Source organism: Molothrus aeneus, chromosome 4 (genome assembly GCF_037042795.1).
Source record: "Molothrus aeneus isolate 106 chromosome 4, BPBGC_Maene_1.0, whole genome shotgun sequence".
Classification (NCBI taxonomy): domain Eukaryota; kingdom Metazoa; phylum Chordata; class Aves; order Passeriformes; family Icteridae; genus Molothrus; species Molothrus aeneus.
The window spans coordinates 28,422,918-28,445,541 of record NC_089649.1 but is presented as its reverse complement, the minus strand read 5'-3'; the positions used below and the strand labels follow the sequence as shown (position 1 = coordinate 28,445,541).

The 22,624-nt window shown below is 38.6% G+C and overlaps 1 protein-coding gene across 1 annotated transcript in view; it reads left to right on the top strand.

The window, feature by feature from the left end:
* Window positions 1-21,442, top strand: part of BANK1 (B cell scaffold protein with ankyrin repeats 1) — a 132,688-nt gene extending 111,246 nt beyond the window's left edge. Inside the window, exons 12-18 of the mRNA XM_066549133.1 lie at window positions 1,742-2,020; window positions 11,731-11,803; window positions 12,930-13,029; window positions 14,691-14,754; window positions 16,243-16,313; window positions 19,254-19,303; window positions 21,208-21,442. Coding sequence (XP_066405230.1) covers window positions 1,742-2,020; window positions 11,731-11,803; window positions 12,930-13,029; window positions 14,691-14,754; window positions 16,243-16,313; window positions 19,254-19,303; window positions 21,208-21,301 — 731 coding nt within the window. The 3' untranslated portion in view covers window positions 21,302-21,442. The remainder of the gene's footprint in view (window positions 1-1,741; window positions 2,021-11,730; window positions 11,804-12,929; window positions 13,030-14,690; window positions 14,755-16,242; window positions 16,314-19,253; window positions 19,304-21,207) is intronic.
* Window positions 21,443-22,624: the final 1,182 nt, after the last annotated feature.

Below are 22,624 nucleotides of genomic sequence, written 5' to 3'. Positions count from 1 at the left end.
AAGAGGGACAGCATAAAATTAACATTAAAAGTGCATCTATATGTGTGTATAATTGAGGGATCAGTTTTGGCACACAGGATTTGGTGGTGTAGCTTTGTTATAAATGCCTGTTTTGGAATAATTCCTATATGGCTACATCACCACAGTAATGTGACCCTCTCTGCCAAATGCTCTCTGTCTGCATGTGGGTACCAGAAGAGAAAGTTTCCTGGTGTCCTGTGCCAGCTCCTGTGCTGGTAAAGCAGAGTTCATCTAAAAATGCTCCTGTGGGACTAGTTCATTTAAAACATGCTCTGAATTTTTCTGTGTTTAGCTGTGGTTTCATCACTGGAAAATGGGGTATCAGAATTCCTCCAAATCAGGATGATGTTTCCTTTCAAAGAGAAGCTGTAATGAGTTACTGCTACATATTTTCAGCCAGCTGCTTGCTTTAGGAGTTGCTGTGCAGTACCTCCAAGGCCCCTCTTCAAGTCTGTGTTTTGGCAGTGGCCTGAGAGTGCCCCCTGTGGGAGTTGAAAGAAAGAATGTCCTACAGAGAAATAAACAGAACTTATATAGTGACCTGGAAATAAAATATTATTCATATTATACACGGCATGTGTATTAACACCACTTGTGGTTTGAAAACATATATCTTAGCCAGAATGCATGTTAATGGTACATACTATTATTAATACATCCCATAACAAATATATCCCAACTTATAAAGGTTATTTAGCCCATCTGAACCAAATAAACAGGTAATTCTTTAAATAGCAGCTAAAGAATTGAAAACACCAGTAGTGGCCACAGCCGAATTTAGCAGATACACACATGTGCAGGCAGTAAATTACAGCACGAGGGAAACATGAGTAAGTACAAGGATTCCAGGCAATAGGTCTACTGTTTTTGCAGGAAAGATGGGTAATCATGCCAAGGAAGTTATAAACATTTATGGGAACACCAGCCTCCGTGACAGCTTCTAACTCAGCAGTTTGTGGGTGTTTTAAGGCAAATCAAAACAAACCCAGGTATGGGGGAAACCAACAATGCCTTTTAATGCTGTAAAAGGCAGCAACTAGAGAAAAGCAAGTTCTGAGTAGTTGTACTATGAAATATATGAAGTATAGGGAATACAGAGAGACGTGGAAGTTTTTGGAGGGGAGAGGGTTTGGTAGTCTTAGCATAGATTGTAAGAGGTCATACATTCTACCTACATTGTAAAGGCCTTTTCAATTTCTTTTTCACCTTGGCCCACAGTAGATCTGTAAAGTCCTCAAAACCCTGTGGGATATTGAAGAGGTAGGAAACACAAAACCCAACATTTCTTAAATTAAGTTTCAATTCTTAAATCATTTTTGCAACAGGTAACAAACAGCTTGACTTTCCAGAATGCCAAGGGCCACTTCTTACTTGGCTTAACCATGAGTTACATGTTAGTTACATGTTGGTGTAACTCTCATGAGAGCAACTGGGGCACTCAGTGTTTCTGCAAAAAAATCCCTTTTTTTGTGGCTAATAGCTAAGCATCTGCATTTGATAATCAGGTGTGAAATCATGAAGAGGCCGTGAAGTTGGAATTATTCCTTTGGGACATCCTCTCTACTGAGTTAGATGATCAGAATCCTCTGAAAATGAGCATGCTTTAGTTTAGAAGTGAAATGAGGTCTCTGCGCTACTTTAGGAAACTCTGATGCTTTAAAATAAGTCATCATCTCCTCTCTTTACCCTGTATATGCAACACAATTCCTTCCTTTTTCAGAGAGGACTTCCGTGATGGACAGGAGTAAAAGAGAGCAGGGTGATGGACTCCCAGCCGCATGCTGTGGAGAAGACCAGGGTTCCTGTGAGGAGGACAGCGAGGAGGAGCACCCCTACACTTGTGTGGCACAGGATGAAGGAGTGTACGACCTCATCCTGGGGCAGGAGGAGCAGGAGGAGGAGAAAAGGAGGCACTGCAGATCCTTCATCATTAACAGACCGCCAGCCCCTGCACCCCGACCCGTGGTCAGGGAGGAGAACACTCCCTACATTGTACAAGGTTGGTGCTGCTGCCATGTAAATATTTTCTGGGGGGATGTAGACTCTTCTCTTGGTCTCTTCTTTTTGAGCAGTAGCATTTTCTAAAAGACTAAGATCCCTGTTCAGCTGCCTTCAAACCAACACATTGTTTGTTTCAGTCAATCTATTCTCACCCTTCAAATGAGCTGACATCTCTGAATAATTTTCAGTTTGCAGCAGAGTAAATATCACAGTTTTTATTTAGCTTTTAAAAATTATGACAATATGATAGAAAATGAAGAATTGCTAGGCTAGCTCTGAGTGTGTATGTTACAGCAATGCAATGTAGAATGTGCTATTTGAATTGACTTTCTTTCCAGTTTCTTTATCAAAATGGTTTTACTTAAGGCTGAAATCTCTCTCTTTGATTTACTTTTTTTTCTTCTGATGAGAAGAATTCTCTTTTCTGGGATAAATGCCTGTGTGAGGATGATTCCTCTTTCAAATACCTTCTTCTTTCAAATACCTTTTCCTTTCGAATACCTTTTCTCCAATTTGAGATGCTAGGAATGGGCATTTCTAGATAGGATCATTGTATTTCTTGAAGGAAAAATTATGTCTTTTTACCACTTCTATGAAAGCTGGGAAACTCTTTTGAGCTAATTCATGGAAATACAAGGCCAGAAGGGATTTCAGATATCTTTGTAATCCAATTCAGACTGAAACCAAATTTGAAAGTAACAAAAGGAATTCAGTGGATATACTGCAGAGATCTCTTCGTAAGTCCCAAAATCCATCCTACCTGCATCCCCAGCCTCTTCTACAAAAGCCTGCCAATGCATAAGAATAGATGGTAAAAAAATAGGCTGTCAAAGGACACCATTAGGTTACTTACTAACTTCATGCTGTGCATGTTTTACACTAGAACAGAATTAATACTGCCCAAGGCATCCTACTAAATACAGAATAGCACCTCCTCTTTCATGCCTATCTTAGTTGTGGTTTCTTTTATTCTTCCTAGCTAGCTCTTTTACTCCAGACTGTAACTCCAGGTTAGGGCCAGAATGCATGGGCTAATTCATTCATCATTAAGTTTCTCTTTCTTCAGTATATTCAGGAGGTACAAGTATGAATCATTACAGTGCAGTCCAAGAATGGATGGGCATAGGGCAGCTGTTACAGCTCCAGAAGTCATGAAATGGCTGTTTTTACTGAGGTTCCTAGAGCAGGGTCTCAAATATTGGTCCACCATCATCATAGACAGTCCAGTAACTTGGAAACCCTTAGTGGAGATGCTTTATTGGGGAGATTGCTTTTAGTGTCTTTTATTGTACTGGAGTGATTCTGCTTTGTTTATTGGCTAAGGCAGATGCTATCAGAGGAGCTGCTCTGATGGGGCTGTGGTTCCCCGTGTGTATATACATATATTCATGTGTTCACACACACAGGTTTTTTACCTTAGCTTTCATGAGCATGTAGTGGTAGACAGATTATTTTCTGGTAGTTCTATGAAATCAGCCTCTGACTCATGTTCACTTGCTTACACAGTTCATGAGGAAAAATGGAAACACTTCAAGAAAGCTTCAGCTGACCACTCAGGTGTCTGTTATCCTACCTATCCTGCTGGTTCCAGACCTAGAATATCTCATTTTTGTCCAGGGATTCCTGAGATAGGTAGTGAAATTTTAGACAGAAGGGATATATCTTCAGCTGAAAGATTGTTCTCTTGCTACTTGGATTGGCAATGTTTTTCCTCCACATTGGTTAAAAAATTCTCTCTCTAGTCCAGCAACATTCCAGTTTCCAATTTATTATTTTAGGACTGTTAATATTTGATTTTTAAAAAATTGTTTCATCTGTATGAACCAGGAAACTTCATTCCAATCCATCATTAAAACCTGTATGTGTCTTCAGACCTTCCTTTATAATTTTAAGTGTAGAATACTCTAGTTATGCATATACACATTTTTCATCCAGCAAATAAATTGATGGTGCTTTTGGGGTTTGTTTTCATCTATTATATTAAAAAGAGCACTGCAGATATTGCAAAGTCAAATAATCAAAAAGTTAGAATTGAGGTAGTTTTCCCCTTTCTCCCTGCCAGGAACATTTCAATAATACAGTAATAAGTAGGTAGCCATATGTAGCTATTTATCTCAGATATTTTCTTTCATTTCATCTAGTGTTTAAAGTGGGTGAGCATAAAAAAACTTCATTGTTTTTCACTCACATTTTGTTTAAAATATAATTCATGCCTGCTACTAGGCCCCATGTGTTATTTCAGACCCTCCTGTTACAAACCCTTTGATTCTGCATCCACTGAGTTTGGGGATGCCCAGTATGAAGTAACTAAGATTCTTGAGGTGCACAAAATTACATAACACTTTACTCATTTAAAGCAGAGATACCATTGATTTCAGTGGCCACTAAGAGTTCTCAGAACTTCAAATTAAATCCTCAGTGTGTCTGGTCAGTACTCTGACATCAGGCAGTATAAGTTGGATCGCTGCCTTAAATGACTTGTCTGAGCTTTGGCTAGGGCTTTCTTGGAAAGAGAAGAACTGTCCTGCAGGGCAACTTCTAGTTACCTAACTGAGCCATCCTTCCCTCCTCTGTATTCACTTTCTATATGCTAAATACCTTTTAATTTCTAAAACAAATTATTTCATATGCCTGTAAGAAACAGATTGTCTTCACTGCGTGGTTCTGGTTGGTCTTCAGAGCTGTTCCCTTCTGGCATTCGGTAAGACCCAGGTCCTGTGGAAAAACAGAATGGAGTAGGATCCATAGACAGGGGCTATGTTAAGGCTACACATTTGCTCACAAATGGATCCCCATGTAATTTGGGAGTTCATGAAAAGTTTCACGCCCCAAGGATGGTAGAGGCTGGTGTGGTTGTGCCATGCAGATATGCAAGAGGAGCATTTTTTTTCTTGTACTTTATGTACCCATTGATGGGCTCATTTATTTGGTGGAGGGAAGTAAGCATTGCATAGCAGAAATGCCTTTTGCCTCCTTGATTGCATGCAGGTGACTCTTAAATTTATTTTTATATCCATCTGGAGAAATTAAATGGCTAAATTTCCTTGAGTGCTTTCACCACACATTGAATGAAGGTCATGACATCACAAAAGAGTGATGTCTCCTTTAAGCAGAAGTGGTGGTGCTTCCATGAGAATAGCAACAAAGAAGAAAGCAAGCAAATAGCTTTCTTTGTAATTAGCAGCTTTCAAATACATGGAATATCAAGTTTACACTGGGCAGAAAGCCTACTCCCTGTAGTTTACCCCACTTGGTGTTCTGCAGAACAGGATAGGGAAACTGTTGATCTATAGAAAGCAAACATGGGACTTGACAAGAGTCACTTTCAGAGCAAGATCTACACTTCAAAACCTAGGCAATAAACAGTCTGTGATGCAAGTTGTCACAACTGAATTACCACAATTCACAGTTTGAGCATCTGCCTTAAATTTGCTGACACATAAATTCTGGGAAACATGGGGGAGTTGAAAGATTTAAAACATAAATGTTCTAATCGCTTATACTCAGTTTCATTTATTATACTTTCAAATTTTAATGAACATTCATACTGCTGTATTGAACACTGGTAAACAGACTGCATTATTAACAGAGAGTAGATTTGTTCTTTAATTTAGTCCACTGCAAGAATTTTATCTTGTGTGTAAAAGGCTCATCAGCCAGTGGAGCTGCAAATTGGTGCCAAGTAGCTCATTGTCCAGATGGTGTGCAGTTTTACTGTGCTCCCTTACCATTCCTTAGGTGCTTAGTATTCCTCTGAAGGTTATTTCAGTGTTTTGTTCAATTGTCTGCTGCCAAAACAACTGTTAAATAAACATCTGAAGGTGTTGTGTTTTCAGTTTAGAGTGCAATTTTTAATGCTCCCTATTGATACCAAGTTTGATTGAGCGGGAAACCAAAGTCCTCTGTGTAGTTGTAGGAGAGATGCATGAGTTTCTGCAATGTCCCTGCCGTTTCTGAAGCCTGACCTACCAGGAATCCCTCAGGTTAAGGATTACATTACTGTCCCGGTTTAATCATTACCTCTCATCACAGACCACTAGTATGAAAGGGTTTCTCTGCAGCAAGAATACCTGCCCTACAACAGCATAAATAAAGGCTATGCTATAGCCTTTATTTCTTTGCAAACCTCTCACAAATCCCTGAAGGAATGTATTTTCTCTTCTGTGCGCTGAAAACATTTTGCTATTCAAAGATAGCTGTCTGTGAGACCTCACCGTAAGTTTAAAAATTAGAAGTGAAAAATATATTTTCCAGTTACTGTTCCAGTGGAGAATAACATTCTCATTGCTCATCAAAATCACAGAGTATGCAGAAGAAGTAGCATCCAGTGGATATTTTTAGGGAAGAAGAATATCTCACCTACAGAACAGACAGCATAAACCCACTGAAGTGAATAAATAAAACCCAGAACAGAACTGTTAGTGTCTTGGAAACTTATCATGCTGATTATTGGGAAATACAGTGATCACATCCTGAGTCGGTAATTCTTATTAAGCCAAGTGTTTAAATGCTCTAAAGCAGGGGTTTCCAAAGTGAAGCCTCAGAGGCCATGCAAATTGCAAAACATATATGTCCCACAGAGGGATTTTGTAGTACTCTCCTACAGTGAGTATAAAGCACTGCACTGCAGATGAATTTCATTATGTATTCCTAACTTAAGGGTGTTTTTCCATGAATTAAATACTAGGAAGCACTGTTTGGCTGACACTTAGACAGGTTTTACAGTCCTGGTTGGGAGTGATATACCAGCTTCACCCACTATTTTCATTCAGTCAGATTTTTTGCTATCTGAACTTTGGTAGATTGAAACAAGTACTGAATAAGGTGCAGAGAGAAAAAAATATTTATGGGATGCTGTCTGGCTGCAAACCAAACTGTTCCAAATACCATATTTCTAGTAAAAACATGTAAAGAGTTCTTCTCTTTTTGCTTTTCTCTACTCAAGAAAAATGGGACTAAAGAAGTATATTCAGGTTTTACACCCTGGAGCAAATACTCCTTGAGTATGTCACTCAAGTCCTTCCAGCTTCCATGATGCACTAATTTCAAATTCTGACAAGAGCAGAGATGTGAGGGCTGTTTTCATTTGTATGGTACTGGGGTGCATAGTACATTGACACCACCCTCTGAGCAGCTCCTTAAACTAACTGGTGCCTCTTCTACTCACTCACTCACTCACTCACTCACTCACTCACTCACTCACTCACTCACTCACTCACTCACTCACTCTTTACCTCTTCTGTAAGAAGGGCGTTCTGGTAATATTTTTATTATCTTGCTTAAGTGTAGGAGAGTCATTTCTGTAGAGTCTCCTGAGGTCCCTCTGTGACCAAAGTTGCTGAGATTTTAACAGATTTGAGTTCATATTTGCCAGATTCAGAATCTCACTGCAAATTGTGAAGGGAATTGCTGGTGAGCATATGTTTATTTTTGGATTAAGATTTTCACATCATCATTGCACTGTAATTCCTTTTAAAATCATTTTGCTTTTGGTCTGAGAAAATGTAGTGGTCCATTCTCAGCCAACTAAATAACTGTGGAAGGTAGAGGCTGGCAATAGCCTGGGGAATTAGGATGAGTGGATGTGATGCTGTCGCTGAAAAGCCCCAGCAATGTAAGGGAGCAATGTGGCAGGTTGGTGTTTCTGCAGGGGCACTTGGCATCACCTAGTCTTTATTCTAATGAAATGGCTGTTGTGTGTTCTCAAAAACCTCTTGAGTGTCAGGCTGCCCATTTAGGCCTGATCAGAATTCCTGTACCAGTGTAGATGTGGTCACTCGTTTTCCTGCACTGATACACTTAAAACTGCTCAGTCCTTTTCCCTTTGCCTCATCACGGTGTAGGTGTACCCAGACACCAGTGCTGCCCTCACAGGACAGCTTCTGGAACTTGAGCCTCTGTTACCTTGCACCATACAGCCAACCCTTCACCACAATGCCTGGACCTACCTAGATCAGATTCACAAGCCATGATGATATGCTTTTAATCCATGCCCAGCTGCCTTGCCTTGTGAAAAGAAAAAAGTCTGTTTACAAGGTCCCATTATCTTAGTTGATTTCATGTTATGAGTCACTGGAATTTTTTGCTTTCATTTTGAATATGTGAAATATTTTGTATAAATTTTGGGAGTGGTCATTAATCATCTCTTATAAAACTTACTGGTTAGCATTGCATTGGTGACCTCTCTTGAGTCCTCATGCTGAGTGATGTTTGGTGTGTTAGCAAACAAAACAGACAAAAGGAAAATAGATCTAAAAAGATGTGAAAGAACATCTGCAGAGTTCTCCTCTCCTGAATAATAAGCATCATTCTACTATATTCCTTCCTTAGTATTCTCTGTGTACTTGCCATCTCTTGCTGTGCTACATCTAATTTACAATCCAATCCCTACCAGAAAAAAAGAACTTGGAGGTTTTATTTGCCTAGGTGCTATGCATACACAGTTTAAATGTTAAAATATTTAAATAATGTGGAAAAAAATTGAATGAACAAAGGCAGGAGTCTCTCCCTGCAAAATATCCTGAACAATAATTCACCCCTCCTTCTCCATTCTTCCATTAATCACGAATTAATTACATGATGATTCTAAAATGAATGAAGCAAAAACCTACAAAGAACAAGGAGGCAGCTTGCAAACCCACTGTAATTTGCAACTGAGTTATGTTACTAAGTGCAACCCTAGTGTACTAATTATTTGAAATATCACTTAGCCATGTGTTCATATAAAGATTTTGTTTTCCTGTATTTAAATTTTGAATGTTTCCTACGGAAAACAGTAATAGATAATTTTGTTTGGAACATCAGCTCAATGAAGCTGATGAATAAATGCATCTTGAATTTCCTAAGCAAGCTGAATTCAAAATAGTGATATTTATTGATAGATTGTTTTAATCACTGTCTTTTCTCCTTTGTGTTTGTGCTAGTGAAAGTGTCAAGTAAGTATGTATAAGGTATGATTAGCTCATATGTTCTTTCAGGGGGTAGGTTCATCAGTCTAGCTGTGATTGAATCACTAGTGCATAGTGGAAACTCTTGTTTCATTTTTAGAGGTAATGTTGCCAATTCAACAAATCAGGCAACATCCCTCATAGTTTAGATGAGTAAAGTAAAATATAAATTAGAAACCATATCTTAGTTGATCATTGCCTCTTAGCTGATATGGGTTCTTCTGTCCCATGATCTAACTCTTTCTGTGTTTTGATTTCCTGTGTTTCCTAATTATGTCACTAACCAATTTTGGAAATGTCATAGTGCCTCTGTGACTCCTTAACATTACAGCATTGTGTTAGAAATTCAATTAATTCTGAAAATCAAATTCCTGTCCCTTTTGTCAACCTGCAGCTACTGTAAAAATTTTCATTCTCTTTTTCTAGACCCTTTATACTCACCACAGTTTCTTGCAGTTTGTTACTATAAAATGGTCGTCTTACTTCAGAATTATACACAAAACACTTAGATTTCAAATTTTTCTAACCCATTTGTGGTGCTAACCGTGAAAATATTACCCAAATTTCAAGCCTCATAGCATTATTTACCTGCATGTGCAGACAGCCTGAAACAAAATCTTTAGTTAGTCTGAGATAAAACAGGCAATTCAGAATTCCTTGGATCCCACTCACTTTCCAAGACTACTTTAGGGATTTTCCCAGAGTTTTGCATATTTGCCACAAAATTTGTATTTTGTCCCACTTTTTAAATGTTGTTTTCTGGTTTCATGTCCTATTAGAAAATATTGCAGTAGTTTCATTCTCTCTGAGTTTGCTTTGCTGGAAGAATATTGAGGTTACATTACATTTCTAAAGAGAGGTCTTACTGCCTGAGACATAAAACTGTATTTAGGGCTTGCAAAGAACTTCATCTGTATCCTGTAGCAGCTGAAGAGAGGAGAGGGAATTAAGTGGAATTACTTGTTAGCTCTCTCAGCCTCCTTTAATTCTGAGAAACTGCAACAGAAGTTTGTTGTAGACAAAAATTAAATGGCATGTGTAGGGTTAGGACATTTAGTAAGTAGATTTTGACTGGTAGTTTATCCAGTCATAACATTTGTAAAAATCCAAAAGCATTCTCCTTCTGATCATACAGATGTTACTGAAGGGTGCACAGTAAGTATGATAGAATTACTGTAACATTTTAATCAGGTTATCTGTGCCAGACAGGCCCAGAAAATAAAAAATAGATGTCCTTACTTGAAGGACTGTGACATTCTGACACTTCAAAAAATTGCTATATTAATATTGCTTTATTGAAGGAATATTTACTTTATCTTCCATTTAAAAAATAATGGAATATATCAGTGTGCAAGATTACCTGTTTCTTTACAAGATTACCCTGCTGTGTTACAAGATTACCCTACTGTATTCAAGTAGTTCATAAGTAATTGGAATGTGGGAATGAAAGGGTGAATTGCCAGAGTTCTCCCTAAACTTATGGCAATTGTACAGTGGAGTGTTCCTGCCTTTTCAGGCATTCCAGAAGCAGGCGTTTGTTTTCACTGACCTTACCCACACTGAATACTTGCTGCCAACTAAAATAATTTCAGCAAGATGCAGCACATAAAGTGGTTTTAACAATTTTACTTTTCACTGGAAGAGTAATTCCATTTCTGATTACTCCAACACTGCAAAACTCAGCAGAAATTTCAAAGCCTATCAATTAAAGTGCTTTCCAATCAGGCACATTGTTGAGTATCTCCCTTCTCCTCCTTATGCAGTAAAATTCAGACTGCCTGCATTACCTCTGTGCTCTCATTACTTTAATTTCATCTTTAAAAGGAGAATATTATTTCAAGTAGAGAAGAAAACACTGCAAACATACTTAGTAGGATTCTTTGATAATTACAGAGAGAGGTATTTAAAAAGTTGAAATCTATCAGTGTTTGGCTGAGCGAGGGGCATAAGTGAGAGCATGCCTGCTCTGCTGCTTCAGCAGAGCTCCCTTGGCCTGGGCCTTGGTCCCCAGGAAAATATTTGCTCCATTGAACTGGCACATTTGCTGCATTGCAGTGATGACAGAGGATTACTTAATTTGCAGGAATTATTCTAGGTTCCAGAATGTCAGTTTGTTTAGCAAAAATCAGAATTGAGACTTGAGAGAAAGCAACTGCCACGCAGGCTATGTCAGAAACTGAGCAATTCCCACCTTCTGGGTATTACATATGCTGCCAGCAAAAGTTGGAGTGCTGCATTTCAGGGTGTATCCACTCTGGGCACTTCACAGGAGTGGGAATGATGGGCTGCTCTAACAGAGGGGCTGTGCTTTGCTGTTTCTAATGCTTGAATAAAGTACACACAAATATGCACACACCTTTTTTTCAGCAGTGTCACTACTCTCACCTGGTACTATTGGGGCTTTTTCTGCCTTAGTTTTCCCATAAAATAAGGAACAGGCTAAAGTGTCTGTACCATCTGCAGAACTCTGAGATCTTGCTGTTTCTTCTAGACACATAATATGCTAGTGTGATAAATCCTTTTAATTTTCTTCGAAGTGTCTTGTAATGGTTTCTATAACATCAGTAATCCTGCCATTCTGTGCAACAGAACAATTTTTCAGGTAATTAACATTAGACTGACAAGTGGGTTGAAAAATACTCTTAGACTAGAACAAAAAAATGTATTCCAGCCTGCTTTTATGAGTCTCCTTCCTTCATTGAGAATGAGATGGTTTTTATTGCCATTTTTCAACTTCCTTATATTCCTGATTTTGTTGCAGTGTTCCAGCAAAAGGCCTGTCGAGTGACCAGTGACAACAGCAGGACATACTGCGAGGCCAGGAACCCTGGTACAGAGTTTATTTTAGCTCTTTAACTGCCATGATGTTTTTCAGTGGAGCTAGCAGAGTTTTGCTGTGACTTGATTTTAGGTGATTTAGCATCTGTTTTGCCACCTACGATTTATATCCGTAATGGTATTGCAGCATTAAGAGATCAGATTAAAGAAAGAAGACTAAAAGTTATAGTCTTGCAGGAAAGATTTGTAGAGTCAGAATTACTTTACACTTTTCTGTTTCCCTTCATGATTGTGATTAAAGCCAAGACAAGGAAGGACAGGAGGGCTCAGCTGTGCAGTAATTCCAGCTATGGAAAGACAGAAGTGGGGAGAGCAACAGTTCTCTCCTGGGTACCCCAAGATGCATGTAAAGTTGATTACTTGTGGCAGTCCAGTTGTTATTTGAGTTGTAGCACATTACAGTGTTGCTGCTATAAATTCCAATTATGGTACCCCTTTGAACAATCCTTAATTGTTCAAAGGTACCTTCCTTGCTTGAAATGAAGATAGTGGTGCATGACGGAACAGAAAAACTGACCAAAATCCCATTGATGGACTAAATTTTTATCCTGGCCACACTCCCCATGCAGTGAAATGGGTGCAACAGCCTCACAGAGGGCTCAGAGCACCTGTTCCATGGCTGCTCATGTGTTCTGCATCAGCCATTCCAGTATCAGTATCCTGGGCAGAAGCAGTGCTACACCTCCCTGGAGCAAGCTGTGAATCTGATAATGCACATCTCCCTTCAGCTGTGTTTGTACCATAATCTCCAGGAACGCTGGGCTGCAGCGTTTTCTTGTTCCTGCAATGTATTTTCTTCCTTGGAGGAAGGCAATCTTTTGAAATTTCAAGATCCTTCCTGACCAAATTTTATCCACAACTTTTGAGATATGTAATGTATGATGTTGAAGAAGAAAGGATGAAAAATACTGTGGATATTTTATATAGCAACCATTTCCTTTAAAATGTCAGTAATGTAACTGTAGTGCTAGAAGGAAATTATTTCATGAACCAACACTAATGGAGAATCCATGGACCATGGGCAGTAGTAATGAAAGAAATGTTTGGGATGCTGCTCTGCTGCCAGAGAATAATGGTAGAATCCTCACTGATTTATTGCATTTCTCACTTTGTACATTTTGTTGTAGAAGCACACAGAGGTCACACTGAGACAGTAACTTACAGCACTGTGGTACCCAAGATCCCTTCTGAGCAGGAAGAACTCATCCACTTACAGAAACAGGTGAAAAATGGGGCAATTTCTGTGGATGAAGCCCTTGACAGGTTTAAACAGTGGCAGAACAAAAAGCAGAGACTACCATTCACTCAACAGGTATGAGTTTGAAATTTGTTCCTTGATAGAAATCTTGTTTGGATGTTCTAAAAGCAAGTTCTTGTGTTTTGGCTCCTGCATATGAGGTCAAAAGTAATAATCCTGATGTCTATGCAAATCAGCTCCCAAGAAGCTTGCTGGTTATAGTTCTGATTCTTCTAGATACCCGTTCCCACTGTTGTTTGAGAGGTTTTCTGAGGTTGGTTTAAGTCCAGAGTTAAATATGCTGTTCTCCTAAGACTTGTGTTTTAAACTGTTGGGTGATGTGCATCTTTCATGAAACCACAAACCTTATGTCACCAAACAAACCAAATGTGCTACTGAGCAGTGTCAGCTAACAAAACCTGACTATATCAAGCATACATTTATTCTAGCAATTAGAATATATTAACTTACACCAGGCTTTATGCCTGTCTGAAAGGGTTGAATATACTTAGTGAAATCCACAATTGTCAGCAATGCTCTACACCTCCTTTGTATTCAACGTATGGAGTAAATTGAGGTGCACAAAAACAGGATTTACAAAAGCCCACACACTGAGTCACTGAAAGCAAGTCATGGAGAGGAGATTTGTTAATTACTTCTAAAAAGACACATGGAGGAAGAGGTTATGCCCTCATTTTATATGAGGTCATGCATTAACAAAAATAATTTCTTGTTGTCCTTCATGTCATTTAGTAGAAAGAGGAAAAGCACAGCTAGTCTGCTGCTTTTCAGAGTGAAAGAGCTATCAGATGCTGCCAGCAAGGAGAGTGCTCTTTGTGTTTGCATCTACTTGAAAATCTGAGCTTTGTCATCACAGGGGAACACTTAACAGCAAAAGTGCAAGGGCCTGGAACAGTTTGGGGGCCCTTTCCCAAGCTGGGCACCAGCAGCACAGCACTAGGATGCCACCTTCCAAATCCATCCACAGCCAAACATGCAGATAAATTGCTGGTATTGCTCTCAGTCAGGGGCATTTCTTGAGGAGGAAGATCATATCTAATCTGTACCATGATAGCAGCACCAAGTTATGTCTTTTTTTTTTTCTTGATGAACTATAAGATATCCATATTTCAAGGAAGATTTACTTGGCCTGTTTTCAGTGCTTCAGGAAAAAAGCTGCTTTGTAGTGGTGGTTTTTACCCTGCATCACATGTGTGACTTTTCTTTGGTTTTGCTCCATAGAAAAGTCCTTTCTTCTTAGTCCTCTGTAAACTTGATGAACTGACTTCATGCTGTCACTGCAGTTTTTTGTCCTTCACTTGGATTTTTGAGGAAAAATTTCTTTTCCAAAAAAAAACCAAAACAACCCCAAACAAACAGCAAAGAACATCCAAGACTCTGTAATCTAATGCCAGAATCATTTTAACTTACTGCTGGCAGGGATAACTCCACAAGATTCTTAGGTAAAAATGCTAAAATTAGCATCATAAACATTTTTCAGTCTTTTAAAATTATTATCTAGGAGAGAGATACTTGATGTTCAGAATGCTAAAGAATTCAGCTCTTTATAGTGTCTTACTATTTCTACAGTAAACTTCCATTACTGATTTCTGCTGCTGGTTTTTTGCTTGTTTTTTTACTTACAGGAAAAAGTTCATCACCTGAGAGACACCACTATCAGAAACAGACAAGAAAATGAAAACCTGAATGGTAAGTTGTGCTTCTTCTGCCTTTAAGGACTCTGAAGCCTTGAACTGTAAGTGTAGTGCAGAGGTCTGATCCAAACCCTTTTGGATTGGGAATTGAATTTGTAATGAACATTTTCTGTATCTGATCACATTTATTTTAGCATAATCAGGCCTTCAGCAGTGTCAAAATTTCATCCCAAAGATGAACTCACTGTGAGTTAATGGGGCAGAAAATTTACCAAGTCTCTGTGGCTCAGCTTTTCTGTAGCCTATTTCCTACTGCATCATCAGAATTTGGGTAGATGGCTTCTTTAGAACAATTTGCTTGATGACTTCGGTATTTTATTTGTAAATCAGCCATCAATTTGCAAATTCTCGATGAACTTTCTACTTGTACAGCAGTTTTTGTGAGTATTGTGGTCATTATTTAAAACTGTACCACTGGTGATTTAAGATGCTTTTTTCCTTTTTGGGATAAAAAAGAGATTTTTGGGGTTGCCCTGTGCAGGGCCAGGAGCCAGACTCTATGATGATTGTGGGTGCCTTCCAACTCAGAATATTCTATGACTCTTTGTGATTGACTGTCATCTACAATAGTATGAAGCATCAGCTTTTTCTGCAAGTGGTTTTCTCTTGCTGTTGCAAAAAGAATCTATAAGAGGGTATTGGTTTTAGGCCTTTGATTTCTGTAAACTTCAGTACATATGCTGAAAGGAGAATTGGGATTTTTTTTTCACATTGGAATTAGTACCATTTGTATATCTCTGTTAAAAATTATGACCTAAATGCATTATTTCCTTACTGCAAGAGAAAAAGTACTGCTTTCATTATTCTCTTAGACAGCCTTGTATTTATGTGAACTTGTGAGACACAGTAATTAATTAAGGGAAATTCCTGCTGGCCCAGTAGCAGCTCTTCCATCCAGATATTTCAGCTTAAATATCCTCTGTGGCTGGTAGGGAGGCAGTGTCCTGAGTAAAAGCCTTCAGAAGGTGCTCAGAGCCTGAGGGCTTGGGATCACTGCAGCTCATGAGAAGACAAGGGTGACTCTTGAGTAGAATTTGTCTGTAGGGTTTCATTTTAAGGCCACAGCAGCAGTCCTGCCTCTGTAGCTGTCCTGCTTCTCCAGAGTTCATTGTTGAATCATACCAGCAGAAATGTAGTATCACCACCAGAATTGTTAATTTTGTGAAATTATCCAGTAACTCAGATAATGATCACTATATTCCCTTCTGCTCCTGACCTCACTGCCCTCTCTTACACTGTCACAGAGCCTGAGATGCATATAAATCAGCAGCTTTGCACTGCAGAAATACAGGCGTAAGAATCATTATGGTCTGTCCAACAAGAGAAATCAAATATTTCAATGCTTGGAAAAAAAAGGACTTCCTCTAGAACTGAAGGCATATCAATGGCAAGAGTAAACAAGGGTTGCAGAGGGAGGATATCTACATCCAGACATAAGTTCTCTGAAACAAAAATGACAGTCGCCTTCTCTTTTTCTTTGAAGTTCCTAAGGAAAGCAGACTAGAGAGCATTCATTTGAGAGACATTTTGTTTCACGTGTCATTTAGTAAAGTGGTATGTGTGAATGTCAGCTGTCCTCAGGTTTATTCTAAGAATGCTAGTTTTTACATGTATATACAGACTCTCCCTGCTGTACCTTTCAAAACATGCGCCTCCTTCTCTGGAGTCCATGTTTGAAATCAGGATTTGGATAGTCTTTTTCATGGACAGTTTTTGAAGTCTTGAGTGAGGATTTAAAGAGATCACATCTGAAGTCTGTTAGAAAAGGAATTTGATTTTATTTTAATGAGAAATGAAAATATCTCCTAGAAATTAGTATGGAACATAATTTTTAGTTTCTTGATAAGTTTGATCTTGCTTCCACTGTAATGAAGTTATTAGTGAGAGTGGCACTCATTTCAGTCTTCCATTATAACATTTGATGCTATCTCAAGGTTCATGTCTCATTTTGTAACTGTTTAGTATAGGACTGAATAATGCCCTAAAAAAAAAAATCTACTGCAAAGCAAAAGGTTCTGCCACTCTTGGAGTTAAACATCTACAAAACACTGTCTTAAGAACAACTAAGGCCTAGGGAAGGGACAATGCTTTAGCTCAATACTGTATAATAAATATCTGGTCTGACACGTAGACATCGATAATAACTTTTTGGTTTTTTTAAGATGTTAGCCCACAGACCAAAACCAACAAAAACAAATACCTTAAATAAAAACTCAGGGAAATACATAGAAGATTTGTGGACAAAAGCTCCACTTTTAAATCTGAGTAGCCCAGATTTTTCAGGGTGCACCACCAAAGTATGAACTAGAAGGAGCCTATTGCCCATGGGAAACTTTATCTTTGAGCAAAGCTCCTTAAGCTTAGGTAAGGCTGGAGAGTCTTGGGTTTGTGCATGTCCACCAATAGAACAAATGGCAGCAGCTGAGACAATATTTATTCAAGGATTACTAGACAAGTTTCCGATGAAGTCTTAAAAAAACAACACAACTTCCATATGCATCCCACATCCTTACTTCCTAGCACATGGGAATATTTCAAAACTTGTGTGATGCCTACCTACATCACTGGGCATTTGAACTACCTATGTGAATCTCAGCCATTTCTGAACATAGAATTTCAAAATCTGCCTACTATTGCAGTTACATTATGGCACTTTGTGTGTCACATCCCACAGATTTAGTCATCCAGCCCCTAAAAATATGTACAAGCTTGCAGAAACTACATAAGATGCTTTGAGTGGCTTGTAGTTAGCTATCCTCTCACAGCTAATCTCTGTAGAACCTTGAACTTGTTTGTTAGGGAGGGAAGTGCCAAGTTCCTCACCAAAACTGGGAATAAGTGATGCTCTGGTCTCTAAGCTTGGCATAGCAGCAAGAACTGAGTATTAGGTGTCCCTGCTTCATTGCTGGGTAATGAGCAAGATAGAGGCCACAGAGGACAATCTATAACTCAGCTGGACTTGAGCAGACAAATACTGCATTAAGCAAATGTTAAGGTTGATTTATTATTACTGGTGGTGTTGCTACAACTGTTATTTTTTAATGCCAGCAACTTCTATAATGATTGAAGGTAGGTCTTGGAAAAAAAGTTAGATGTTTTAGTAGTCTTCCAATGACAAATATTCCCATGGGACAAATGAACAATTCAGTCTTTGTTTCATCTGCTCAGTCTTGGCCTCCCTGGCAAGATTGCCAAGGTAAGTGGCCTGCTGTGGAGAGGTCAAAGCTTTTTCCACTGGCTACTCAACTGCAAGCATTTATTTCTGAGCTGTTAAAATCAGTAGGTACAGGCACTGGAAATGGCCTTCCTATCAAGAAGGGCAACTTTACTAGCTGTTGCTGTAGACATTTTAATACTGACCAGCTCCTGTAAGGTCCTGTGACTAGCCAGGTAATTCACTGCAGTAAAGGCATCCTCCACAGAATTTCTTCTGTCACATTTTTATTTCCAAATCTATAGATGCCCAGCTTGCTGCCAAAGACCAAATCTCTTTCCCATCTTGATCCAAAAAACACCCAGAAGAGCACTATGCACATTCTACAAACTGGCAGGTTATTGATTACATTTGCTATCCAAAATGTCTGGCTTCATTCCCCAGCCCTCATCAGTGCCTTGTTTTTAGTCCAAGTTGCTAACAGAATGCTTATTCATCAGTTGATGCCTCTCCAGCTTGCAGGTTGTGTCTAAGTAGAGTTCCCTGAAAACTAAAAAAACGCCCCTTATTTTTGAGGGCAGCCACCAATTTCTGTTTTCTCTGCTAGGTCGACAGGAAGATGAATAAAGACAGACCATAATTTTGGCATTTGGATTCACAGGCACTAAAACTTCTTTAGTCAACTTAGCAAAGTTGAAATAACATGGGATCCTGAAGCACATACAAGCTTTTGTATGTTTGGACAGGGAGGAAGTCATAGAAAAGCTGCTTTTTTCCTTTGTGGCTTCACAGTATTTCAGTCAGTACTTCTAGTCTTGAAAATACTTACTTGTTGGTAGTTTACAATAGTGTCCATTGGACTTGTGAAGGAACATCTTTAGCCTGGCTTATTTCCAATTTCTTGAGCTTCACATGATGCTCAAAGTTTAAATCTAGAAAATGACAAAAACTCAGTTTCCTGCCTACTTGTCACCAAGTCAGGTCTTCATGAGGCAAGCTCACAGTCCCACTGCTGACAGGAACTCACCAAGACAATGAATATCCATGCATCTCTCACCTCTCCTAATTGTCACCAAGAGAGACCAGCCTTGCTGTTGGGAATCAGATTTGTACAAAATCCACCTCATGTCATTCTCCCACACAACAACTGCTTATTTCTGTGAGTGTCTCTTGCTCCCCTGCTCCCAGGGACATGTGCTGTCTTCATGTTTGAAGTTAAGCACATAAAAAGTGACTCATTGTAGGAATGTGTTTTCTGAATTATTCAATTTTGGAAGATATTTTGCACAAGCCTAACTTATTGATTTCAGTGATTATTGATTGCATCTTTTTCTTTTTAGTCTACAACTAGGAGCCCCACAGACCAGGAACAGATGCCTAATTACCCAAGGTAAGAGCAAGTATATGGGTGCACACACACACAAATGTTTTTTGTCATGGAGACAAACATTTGGAGGTACTTTCCCTCAGAGTGCATTTGTGTAACAGGAGGGTGGAAGTACATCTCAGACAGAGGCTCTGATTTCACAAGATAAACCATTATCATCACACAGTCTGGTTTGTACTAGAGCTTTTTTTTTATCAGCTATCAACCTATTCTCGTTTAGTGCAGGGCAGATTAGCAAACATTGAGGCACTGAGCTCACCTGTGGGTGCAGCTGAAGAGAGTTCCTGCCAGTTACTGCCACTAAGGCAGGGTATGCACCTAAAAGCTGTATCAGAGACCAGTCCTACATCCTGATTTCACAAGCAGTATCAAACATACTGAATAAAGTTGAAAACCATAGATACAACAATGTGTTCAGACTAAACACAAGACCAATGGTCATTTCAGCACTGGGAAGCTTAGAGGTGATGGTACTGTCTCCATAAACAGCAGAATTTTCCAGTGGTTCTGCTAATGAGTTTCTTGGGCTTGGGGCATCTAATGGCCTCTGTAATAGTTGGGGGGTTTAATTATCACTATCTGCTACCTGTGTGCTTCTATTTATATCTCATTATACTACTAATATATTAAGATATTGTTATAGCATTAATATTTTTGTTATTATTTTGTAATATTATTAATATTATGAAGTAATATTAGTCCACAGTAGCAAACTGATGCAATTTATTCCTGAAGACAGCTGTAATTTTAAAGGCTTTGTTAGCTAAGTTACTGTGATTCAATGTGCCTCTCCAGCTTTCCCAAGTGAGAGGAGTGCAGTGTGGTACTGTTTTTATTTTTTTGAACTGGAATGTGGATTCTCATCAGTGGGGTCTCTTCTACCACCCTACGCTCATGTGAAGGAGAGGGAAGTTGCTTCTTGCAAGAGCTGTGTCCATGTCTCATTTCTGGAGCCAACTGCTCACTGGAGTGCAGTGTCCACACCATAAAACAATAGCTACCTCCTCTGCTGCTGCTTATCCTCTGAATCACTTCTTCACATTCCCCCTCTTCAAAAGTTCTCATAAGAACAAAAAAAAAAAAAAAATTTAAAAAAATCTTATGACCTGAGCTGAAAATGAAAAACTATTGCCCCTTCTTCAGGAGGCAGCTTAACTCCTACATGGGCATTCCTAAAGGAGCTGTTTCCTTGAGTGGAGATGAAGTCACCTACACTTAATGAATAAAAAAGGTTTGGATTTTACAGGCTCTGAGGCAGGAGAAAACTATTACAAAAAACTGGATAATATCAGAGATGCTTATAAATTCCAGATTGCTAAAGTGAGATGAATCATGCAAGGGGAGAGGGGGAATTAGCCCTGGGATGAGAATAGGTGATTTCTGTCACTTGAAGAAAACAATGATGAAGTAGATGTGGGAGAACTTGCAAATACAATTTATCCAGAACATTCAATAAATTCTGTTTGTGAATTATCCACATCAAACTGCAAGGTTCTCCTCCTCTGCAAACTATAGACTATCCATAGTTTTCTTGCTGTTTTCTGTCTTCAGATTGGTTCAAATAAACCACTTCTTTTTTAAAGACTAATTTCAGGGAGATTTTTGAGTGTTTGACTGTTACAAAAAATAGCAGATAAACATTCAAGACCTACCTTTCTATTGCTCCTGTTTTTACTCTCCAGACTGAGTTTTCAACTCCAGTGCAAAGTTCTTAGCTGACTTAGCTAAGAATCACTTTTTCTTTACACAAGGTGGGAAGAGGATAAGGGAATTGATATTCAGCTGGGGGACCTGAAGGAACAGAATGGTTTTGATTCTCTCATACTCATTTCAACAAATACAGTTTGATCTTGTTCTAAACAAACCTGACCTATTGAGTAACAGGCATTTTTCATCATTACCTGCAGTGTGCCTCTCCAGCCAGTTGCACACCGGTTTCCTCTGCTTAGCATCCCACACATGTTCCATGCCCTGACAGCCTCAGGCTCCATCCTACTGTGACACCTCCATGGGATCATTGCTGCACTTCCTTGGATCCTCTTGCCAAGGCCAGCTCTGGAAGAAGACCAATATCACTAAAGGAAATTAATAAGGTTTCTTGTAAAGTCATCACCGAATTTTACACCTTTTTCTGTGTTTTTTTTTTTTCCAAGATGACAGCTGACAATTTATATAAAGATGAATTGCATGCTTTGGTTAATAATTTTGAAGTCGTTTCAGTTTTTCCATTGTGCTTGATAAGTTGTTTAAAAGTAGATTTTATGCACAAAAGAGGAAGATTGTAAAAGGCTATAAAGATTATTAAGTGAAAGTAAATAAAATTTAGCTTTTGCTTTTTGTTGAAACATTTTTATATTCACTCTGTATAAAAATTTGTCTTTACTAGGAATAAGGGTATTTCATCCTCAGTTTAAATAATTGCACTCACATTAAAGCTAATTTCTTAAGCCAAACTATGTAAACCAGTACTAATTACCTACTAATGCATTAAAGTGATTCCAAGAATTTGGTTTACAAGGAAATTGTGTTTTGTTTAGTAAGTTGACTAAAGTAAATTATATCCAGAACAAAGCCAAATTATTTTCTACTGCATTAACACAGCAACAGTAAAGGAATAAATATGGTTAATGGGTATAATGGTCTGCATGCCCGTAGTATTATTCTACAAAATTTATGTGAGCATGTGATGATACAAGAGTGTGCAAGATGACTTGCCCTATTTCATGCACAAAAACAAGAAAAAAAAATCTCCTTAATATAAATATGTTTTCCTCCTGAACTACATGTTAAAGTGACACCCAAATTTGGAAGAGGGGAGTGGATTTGAAGTTCAGGCCCTCAAGGCTCCTATTATTTCTCCAATCCCAATACATTATTGTGCCAAGTGAACTATTAGGAATAAAAATAAGCCAAAAAGCCAATGTTCAACTTTTAAAATGATGACAGAATCTCGAAAGGATGTAGATTTAGACTAATTAAAAATCTCTTTTCTATTTTAAATTGGTTGATTAAACATTTTCAGTAAATTATTAGTTCCCTGGGGGAAAACCTGCATTTCTGTTAGAAACACTCCCAACAAATACTGCAGATGTACTGCTATGAAGTTGTAAATATTCAGTGACTGCTGTATTAGTGTGGCAACATAGCTTTGTGTACCATAAACCAAAAAAAGCCCTGTAATGTACTCCAGAGCTGGAAATACAGTCAGTGTCTGTGAACTGAGGGCTGTCAGGCTTTACAGGGGAGAAGCTGGGATGTTTTAAGACTCACCTGGCTACATGGGCCTTCTTTCTCCCCTCAATAATATTTATTATTTTATATATA